This window comes from Borostomias antarcticus (assembly GCF_949987555.1).
Source record: "Borostomias antarcticus genome assembly, chromosome: 23".
NCBI lineage: Eukaryota > Metazoa > Chordata > Actinopteri > Stomiiformes > Stomiidae > Borostomias > Borostomias antarcticus.
In genome coordinates this window covers 11,907,750-11,917,749 of record NC_140256.1, presented here as the reverse complement: position 1 = coordinate 11,917,749, position 10,000 = coordinate 11,907,750, and the positions used below count along the sequence as shown (strand labels likewise).

The 10,000-nt window shown below is 47.6% G+C and overlaps 1 protein-coding gene across 1 annotated transcript in view; it reads right to left on the bottom strand.

Annotated features, from left to right (window-relative positions):
• Positions 1-10,000, bottom strand: part of kiaa0825 (KIAA0825 ortholog) — a gene marked incomplete at both ends in the record, with an annotated part of 95,234 nt that overhangs the window by 70,419 nt on the left and 14,815 nt on the right. Inside the window, 4 exons of the mRNA XM_084456845.1 lie at positions 802-1,082; positions 7,432-7,656; positions 8,836-8,927; positions 9,805-9,966. Coding sequence (XP_084312971.1) covers positions 802-1,082; positions 7,432-7,656; positions 8,836-8,927; positions 9,805-9,966 — 760 coding nt within the window. The remainder of the gene's footprint in view (positions 1-801; positions 1,083-7,431; positions 7,657-8,835; positions 8,928-9,804; positions 9,967-10,000) is intronic.

Below are 10,000 nucleotides of genomic sequence, written 5' to 3'. Positions count from 1 at the left end.
GGGTTAAATAAACTAACCAGATGTCTCACATGTAATCACAACCTGTCAGTCACTGCCAAAGCCTGTCCTCCTTCACCACTAAAAATACTTACACTCCCTCCATCCCCTTTTCTAATTTCTCTCCATCCTCTTTCAGTTAGAATTAGGCCAGACAACCTCCCTCCCCATCTCTCTCTCTCCCTCTCTGTCTCTCTCTCCCTCCCTCCCTCTCCCTCTCTCTCTCCCTCCCTCTCTCTCTCCCTCTCTGTCTTTTTCTCCCTCTCTGTCTCTCTCTCTCTCCCTCTCTCTCTCTCTCCCCCTCTCTCTCCCTCTCCCTCTCTCTCTCTGTCTCTCTCTCTCTTTCTCTCTCTCTGTCTGTGTCAGACGGTCTCTCTCCCCTGTTCTGGCCTATGGGCTGGTTCTGAGTAAAAACAGCTGTGCTCCAGCCAGGTCTGGAGCAGATGACAGTCTACTCAGTATCACTCACACAAATATGCAGATTCTTTACAGCTCAATTATGTGGGTTTTAGTGCGTTTGGCAGCGCTCACACAGTCTCTCCCCCGACTGAGAAACCATAGTGGAAACTATAAATCGGGAAAATATGTTTCGGAAAATGAGAAAGGTGTGTCGAGGGTTCTTTTGTGCTCCTATACGCCGTGTAAATCTCTGTTGTCGTACAGATTCTGTTGCGTACCTTCATCAGCGAAGTTAAGGTAGCAGAGATTATGTAATTTGAGGGAGTGCCGGACCATTGGTGATGTAGAGTTATGGGGAGTGAGGAAAACACACACACGCGCGCACGCACACACTCAGAGACTCACACTCTGGCCGCGGTAGCAGATGTCTCCCTGAGTCTGGTCTCGTAGTGGCACAGCCGCTGGTGTACAAACACACAGGTGGCCAGGAGGCCAGGGAGGGTCTTCAGGGGGGCCGAGGTGGGCAGCAGCTCCCCTGCCCTCTCCTCCAGCCTGGCCAGGACGGCAGACGTCACCCTGGCGCACGCCTCCACGAAGCTGCAGCGCACCTCCAGCAGGGGGCCCTCTCTGCAGGCCAGCGCCAGGGGCAGCAGGGCATCCAGCTGCTCCATGATGTCAGCACTGAACTGCAGAGGGAGAAGGAGGAGGGGTTGAGAACATTGAGAGCACTTCAAAAGTAAGTGAGAGAGAGAGAGAGAGAGAGAGAGAGGAGAGAGGAAGACAGAGAAAGGACACAATCAGTCATTGTAAGTCAGTTTAACAGCATAGAGATTGGTTGAGGTGAACCATTAGACCAAGAGGACCTCCATGTTGTTGGAGCCACTGCTACGTCGTCATCTTCGATCCACCGTTCACTTGCCGTTTGTGCACTCTAGTGTTAGCCATGAAGTATTTAGCCCATGTTTACTTTTCTGAATATGTTCTTAGCCAACAGACAAACATTTTCCAGGAGCTTGCTTGATCGTCTCGTTGAGAGAGGTCACTTTTCTGGCCCCCGGGTGAAACTGTTTTTTTGCTTCCCTCTGGAATATGTAGGGGTGGAACCTATGCCCACTCCCCCATTGCTCTCTGTAAAGCACATTGTGTTGCCTCCGTGTATGAAATGCGCTATGCAAATAAAGTTTGATTTGATTTGATGCCATCGCCCAGTACCACCAACCCCAGCTTCCACAGACGACTGACTGTGACAGGACCAAATCTGGCCTTTAAAAAGACCTAATCTTCTCCTCTTTCATAACAGCTGGCAAGTCTATCTCCCTGGACACGGATTCCAATACGTATTGTATTAGTTAGAGTCCGTCCCCCTGCTGTGCCACTGGAGAGAAGGAGCCGCGGCGGAGGTCTTGGGCCCGTCTCTGGCCCATCTCTGGCCCGTCTCTGGCCCGTCTCTGGCACGGCTCGGAGAGTGCAGCCAACACTTATCTCTGTTTTCCACATTCGGCCTGCAGAACCTCCCGCAGGACTGCGCCGTTCTCTTTGGGAACATCAGCGGCTGCTTCGGGTTTAACACAGCTGGGTGTGCAGTTCGGCTCAGAGGTTTTGTGTTCCGTGGTTAAGGGAGGCGGGGGTGGAGGGGGTTAGGGGGTTAGGGATATGCCTGTTCAGAAAGACATCACCTGAATCACCTGTGACACAACGGTGTACTTGTAGATGGATTAACAACAGAAAAACAGATCACACGAGCACACACACAAAGGTGTGTGCATGCGCACACACACGCGCACACACACACACGCCCTGGTTCATGTGCTTCCCATTGCCAGTCCATTCAGAATAACGACAGAGGATCAGGGAATGCCAGAGTCAAACGCGTGTGAATGAGTTCACCTCTAAATTTATACACCTCTAAGAGTGAGTTACGAGCAAGTGTGATTCAAACGCAGTAAAACATAGTGCGGTACCACATATATTTCAAAGAATCCCAAAGGAATTACCTAGCATGCTTTGTGAGTGGAAAAAGCTGTTTTTTTTCTTTCCATCTTATTTTTTGCATGGCCCACTCGATAGCAGTTCACTCAATCAATCACAGAACGAATAGCTCACCTTGGTCCTACTTTACACTCTCACTGCATTATTGTAGACCTGGCAAGAACTTCGACATTCTGTCAGAGAAGTATCCAACGTGTGGACGGAATTGACATCACCTTGCACGACTTTCTCTGTAAAAGAACCCTCTGGTGAGCCCGGAATGCCCAGGAACAAGAGCCATTTGGGCAATTAAGTCAATAACAGACTACATTTAGTCATTAAGAGCTTAGCTGGGGGGAGGAGAGAGCCGCAGGCTACTGTAGCTCCACAGACACAACACTCCATACCACTCAAGGTGACGAGGGCCCTGGAGGAGTCTGGGAGTTTTATGGTGCACACACGAACATGCTAATGCCATGCTCGTAGGCACATGGAAACACGTGCGCACACACACACACACACACACACACATACACACACGCACATGCACAAACACACACACACCTCTTAGGCTGTAGTCACAGCACGAACCTCTCAGGACAGGACAGGACCATCTCCACAGGGTAAGTGAGGAGGTGTTAATAAAAATCTTTACATAACACTATTCTGTCTTGTGTAAATTCTTTAAAATATTTTATTTAGATATTTTGTAATGAACTAACTTTAAAAAAAAAAAGAAGAGATTATTTCTCCATTTATTCTATAATATTAATAATATAATAATAAGACATGTCTCTGCAATTCCTTTTCTGATAGTTTAGGACTTTAACCACTTTTAGGACTCTTTTTAAGCAGTTACAGCAGTTTTAAATGTATTTCTGTCACTTATGAGGGCTGTACAGTCGCAGCTAAGGACCGTCGAGGACATCTGAGGTAACAGGCACGACGTGGTTTGGAGTGGAAGCGAGTAAGAACATCCGAGCTGGAGTCAAGAGCTGGAAAGATGTTTGCGTGCGGAACATCCCAGATGGCTCAATCTGAACAGACAGGCGGAGTGATTGAAAGTAGCCCGAGACAGAGAAAACTGACGTCTACTAAGATTAATATGACCCCGCCACTATCAACCCCGCTTCAACTGATGGACGACGCAGATATATATATGATAATGTAAACAAAGGGGGCGGGGTCACGGAAAAGACGCCGAGATTGAGGTATGAATGCATAAATATGAATGAGTGAAATATTGATCCGACGGATGCCTTTGAACGGACCACATTTCATGCTGGGGTCTTGTATAGTAATTTGCTCTCTGCTCAACTCACTAGGACACGTGTCAAAAAAAGGAAAAAGGAAGAAAAAAATAGAACAGGTCTATGCTTCAGTCTCGGAGGAAGCTCTTGAATGCAAATGCATGCATGTATAACCTTTGGGCTGAAAGGCTCTCATCTTTTAAGCACTGACCTACACATAAATACGTTGTACAGGTCCTGAGACCAGACAAATTCTGACACTCGTTAGCAATGAGAGACACAAATACTGTCAGTGTAAAGGGCTAGAGGAGAGGGGGAGGAGGTGGGGGAGGCGGAGAGGAGGAGAGGAGAGGAGAGGACGGAGAGCGCTTTGTCCTTATTAGGCAAGGCAGGAACGGAGAGACGCCCGCGCCTTGACCTCAGCTGTGGCAAAGCCTCCGTCAAAGCGGTTCCGAGCGTAGCTGGGCTTCCCAGAGAGGTCCGGGCCCTCCGAAGGGGGTCGGCTGGTAATGCAGTTGCCGTCAATCATGTCGTCTCCCCAACCTCCACCCTCGCCTTCCCAGGGGCCTCTCCGCCGGCCGTCCACCACCTAAGCCTGTGCCTATATATCCCCTCCTGGAAACACACTCTCCCTGAGCCCAAAACCGGAGCCGTGGGTGTCAGCCATGTCGGGCCCCGACCATCTGGACTCTTCCCCCAGTCGAGAGAGCCGTCCGCTGGGGCCCGCGGACCATCAATCTCCCCGGGTCTGCCTGGACGTGTGCAGCCCCCCGCTCCCTCAGAAGCAGGCAACAGTAATGGAGGGGAAAATGGGAGTGGGACACCAGCAGAGCGGCCCAGACCAGCCCAGACCTGACCATGCCCCAGATCCAGCATCTCAGATCCCAGCCACAGTGAAAACAAATGGACAGGAAGCAGATGGGGAGATGGGGGGGGGGGGGGGGTGTATGGAGGTGGAGAGTGGAGGTGGAATGCATGGAGGGGGTACAGCTGACTTATTCAGGTGTGACAGACAGACACAAGTGGGCTGAGGGAGTGTGGGAGTCAGAGCCCTGCTGAGGACGGACAGGAGGAGCAAACTGAGACAGACGGACGGACGGATGACCGGGAAGGCAGGCACACAGACAGACAGGCAGGCAGGCAGGCAGACAGACAGACAGACAGACAGACAGACAGACAGACAGACAGACAGGCAGGCAGGCAGGCAGGCAGGCAGGCAGGCAGGCAGGCAGGCAGGAAGGCAGACAGACAGACAGGCAGGCAGACAGACAGACAGACAGGCAGGCAGGCAGGCAGGCAGGCAGACAGACAGACCGGGGAGGCAGCCATGGTGTCCTAATATAACCAGACAGAGTGAGGAGGGAGGACAGGGCTGGTTAGTCCCATAGCTGGCTGCAGTGTTGTCACAATACCAAAATTATAACTTCGATACGATATCTGCTAAAAATATCTTGATACCGATACTGAAACAATAACATGGCAACATCAGGAAAAGTAGGCTAACTGACTAATACAATGGCAGGTGTACTGATCTCAGTGTTTGCCGTTTACTGAAGCGGAGCAGGAATGTGAACTGTTTAAACTAAAAGACTCACTTGAATTTCCATCCAGATTCAGAGGCTGGATCCAGGCTATTGATCCCTCTCTTTAACTGTCCGCGCGTGCAACAGAGTGGGTCACAGCCTCGCAGCACAGAGCAACGGTGTTCAAGTTGCTCACGGCATGACGAGCTCCAGAGTTTACAGATTGCCTCATTAATCTTATAAGGTTCCCCAGCTATTAGCATTGTGTTTACATCCGAAATATTGACAAATAGGCGCTTTTGCTTTTGGAAATCCTCCACCACCATCTAGACTACAGTAGAGTAACCAACTGAGCAGCCCTCAGCCCTTTCACTTTCCTTCGAGAACGTTCTTTGCAAACTATTTTTAGGGGTCAAGCACCGAAGGAACCCTATTGTAATTGTTGGCATTCTTATTATTTTCCTTGACACCCTCGAATAACTCTTGAAGTCCTCAACCAAAAATGCTGTAACTTGGCATGTCGCAACTACAGAGTAAGTACGCCACAAAGACTCACCATGATTCACCCATAGGTGGCGCTATAATAAGCAATTTAGCGTACAATGCTGCCATGTCCGCCCCGATTGACGAAAATGTATGAAACTTGGTAGACGTACGTCATTCCTCATGAGGAACAACTTTGCAATTTGGACCCATTATCTCCGCCATGATGGAATGGGCTGCAGGTTGAAAATTTGGCTAAACCTACTAAAAAATTCTTCTCATAAACCGTAAGTCCGATCGGTCTAAAATTTCATACGTATGTTTAGGGTGCATGTGTGCAAGTGTTTATCATTTTGCAAGTGTTTATCATTTTGTACAATAATCATTTACAGACATGAAACTCACTACAAGAATATGGGCCTACCATGTTGCACCACATTGAAGCATTTACAGATTTGCCCATAGGTGGTGCCATAATTGACAATTTAGCATACAATGCTTGCTGTTTCCACCCCATTGGATGAAAATGTATGAAACTTGGTACATTTACGTCATTCCTTATGCGGAACAAACTTGCCATTTGCCATAGTCTCTGCCATGATGGATTTGGTTGCAGGTTGAAAATTTGGAAAAACCTACAAAAAGTTTCTTCTCATAAACCATAAGTCCGATCGGTCTGAAATTTCACAGGTATCTTTAGGGTGCATGTCTCCATATAGGGTGTTAACGGCTTTCTTAAATTCTTAAGTACCGGTACTAATAAAATGGGGTATTGTACCGTTTTTGATGGCAGGGTTGTATCGGTATACCGTTTAACACTAGCTGGCTGTGTGTGTGTGTGTGCTTGTGTGTGTGTGTATGCGCATGTGTCAAGGTTATTATATTTAACGAAAACTAACTAAAAAACGAAAACCAGGTCTGAAAAAACATTTTAGTTAACTGAAATAAAAATAAAAACTAGACAAAAAAACGATGACTAACTAAAACTGTATTATGTGTTTACAAAACAAACAAACAAAACTAAAATTATAGAGAAAATGTCTTTAGTTTTAGTCTTTTTCATTTCATACATATGCCTAGGTGGATGAAATCTATCATCCATTTTATTTAGCTGTGCCTCTGCGCAGAAGTAACCTGACATGCACCAGATGTTTTCTCACACGGAGTGAAACAACGTGAGCTAGCGAGATCAGGATGGTCTCTCGAGGCTACCACAGAAAAAAAAACTAATACTGAAACTAATAAAAACTAAACTAAAACTAAGAATTTTCAAAAAATAAAAATAAATAAACTAAAATAGAAAACCTACTTTAAAAACTAATTAAAACTAAACTGAAATTGAAAACAAAAAGTTAAAGCGATATAAAAATAAAAACTAATGAAAAAAGCAAAACAATTATAACCTTGGTATGTGTGTGCATTTGTGTGTGTGTGTCTGTGTGTGTGAGAGACAGTGATGAAGTAGGGATTGCCTCCTGACAGTGGGGGCTGGGTTCATCTTAATCCCGATCGTGAGAAGAGAGAGAGGGGAGAGAGAGGGGCTCAGGGTCGGGACCTAAGCAGCTTCTGGTGCTTCTGTCATGCTGCCTGCTCTGACATGAAGAGAGAACAGGGGGACAGGCATATGGGGAACACATGGTGGTAGATCAGTGTGGTCACCTTGTGTGTTGGATTGGACTAACTGCTCTCAAAGATATGCGCGCAGACACACACACACACACACACACACACACACACACACTTGTATGTGTACTTTTACAAATGCCCTTGCACACACACACGCAGTGTCAGGTCTTCACATTTGTGATTACCTTGGCAACCATCTTGGGGGCCTCGCTCTCTGAGTAGATGGGGGAGGAGTCGACTGCGTTGGGTGTGTTGCTTAGGGAGATGTGGGTGTGTCCTGATGCGTGTAGGACCTCCTCCTGCTGCAGACTCTTGGTGCTGACATCGTTTAGCACCGCTTTGACACAGTGAGCCATCTGGGGCACCAGCTCCCTGAAGGCAGCCCTCCAATCAAACTCCAGAACCACTGCCTACAACCAGGAAGAGAGCAAGACACAACCAATCAAACAAAGATACATAACTTGAGCTTCAAACAAGTACACATGTAAACATGTTGTCTCCCACCCATTATGCATGTTCCCTTGTGGTAACCAGCCCCTGCCTCTCACTGACTCCATGTCCCCCCCCCCCTCCCCACACACACACACACACTCAATGCCTCCATCTAGTGGGCAAACCAGTTCATGTACCTGTATGATCTTTAGTCCAATTAATGAATGTTGAAACAGACATGTCTACAGTAGGGCTACTAAACACCTCAAGGTCTGATTTCTGTGGATGTAGAAAGTGCATGGTCTCCTGAGTAAACTTGTCTGAGACTATACTGAGACACCAAGCATAGTTACCTCCACCCCAGCGATGGGTAATGTTTTCGTGGCGTGTGTTTGTTGGTTTGTTTGTTTGTCTGTTAGCAGGATTACACAAAAACTACCAAACAGATTTTCACGAAACTCGGTGGAGGGGTGTAGCATGGGCCAACTTAGAATCCATTACATTTTGGAGTGGATCAGAATCACAGGGTGGGACCACAAGCCGTTTCATGGTTTGTTTGTTTGTTTGTTAGCTGTATTACGCAAAAAACACCAGACCGCTTTTCATGAAACTCCGTGGAGGGGTGTAGCATGGGCCAGTTTCGAACCCATTCAATTTTGGAGTGGATCCGAGTCACGGCGCGGGTCCATGAGCCGCCCAAACACGGCCGGACATTCACCTCCATTTATTTTTTGGACATCAATAGGGGAATTGAAACGACCATATCTCGACATGTGAAGGTTGCAGAGACAAGTGGTTTGGACTGTCATAAAGCTCTCGACCTAACGAATGCAGCAATACCAAACATGACCTGCATTCATGGACGGAGGTCTGTGCTCTCTGAACACCATTTCTAGTTTCTGATGAATCTCTCTGATGAATCAAAATGTACTTGTCAATGGAAAAATGCATAGAAATGGATTCTGATACTACGGGGGACTGACTGACACTCTCACTGACACATTCTCTGACTGACTGACTGACTGACTGACTGACTGACTAACGGACTGACGGACTGACTGACAACGTGACAGTAGCTGGGTGGGGGACAATAAGTCAATGGTCTAATGACAATAAGTCAATGGTTCCTCCTCCAAGCCAATAGATGGCAGTCTGACCTCTGGGCTGTGGAAGAGAAGGTCTGGTTGGTTGGTTTTGCTGCCATCCAATGTGCTCATGTCGAAGTCCTCTCTCGTCTTCTTCAATATTCCTGAAAACACAGAATACAGTATGTTATTCATTCAAGGAAATCACACTTAAATATCAGGAGCTAGACAGCCAACGGTGAGAAAATGTGACATATCATGAAAGCTTGATAAAGCACTAAAAGCTTCTCAACATCAGCTGAGAGACATGGGATGCGTTTTTTTCCCTCCAATAAACACTTTTTTCAAACTTCCCTCCAGTCTTTTCCAATCAGACGGAATGACCACATTTTCACCTCATAGAATTCAGAAATTAGCACGTAAAGGCGACGGCGGAGGCTGGTTTGTGAGTCTAAATCCGGGACTTGGAGTTGATGTGAACTCAGATAGCGGCGGCGGGCGTATCGAGGCTAATCCTTGGCGGGGGGTAGTTGGGGGAGGATGAGACGGTTGTGGGGGTTGGGGGGGAGGGTTTAAGGAGTGCACATCAAGGCTACGTTTTCCTAATCAGGAGCGGAGTGAGACCCCAGGCGAAGCAATTTAGCCCAACAAGACCATGCAGAGCGGAGGAGGGAGGAAGCCGCCTGCGCCGCACGCCACTTTTTGACCTTTAAGCCCATCTGATGAATTTCTGGTAATTAAGCCGTTTGATTGCCTCGAATTAATGATTTGGATAACTGCCCTTTAAAGGCTGTTTACTTCTCTGTAAATTGAGTCTTTCTGCATGTCTTGTTTTTTAATGTAACCTTTATGAAAATTACTACATGCGCCAAAAGCTTTCATTTAACTCAGCTACAGTTCAGAGGGGCGAGGGGTGAGGGCTGCTTAAAGACTTATACAACACCCAAGATAAATCCTTGTTAAAATGAGACGCCTCAGAATGTATGCTGTGCAGCCTCCAAAGCAGTGTGTGTGTGTGTGTGTGTGTGTGTGTGATTCTACCTCTCACGGTCTCCCCGGCACAGTTGATGAAGGCCATGTCGGTGGCGAGCTCCTCCACGCTGCTCTCCAGCCCCAGCAGGGTGTAGGCCAGCTGGGCTAGCGCCCCCAGCTGGTGGCAGGTCAGGCTGAAGCTCCTGTCCTTACTGGGAAGCTCCAGAGGCGCTGGGGCAGAAACAACACGTAGATGAAATTCAGT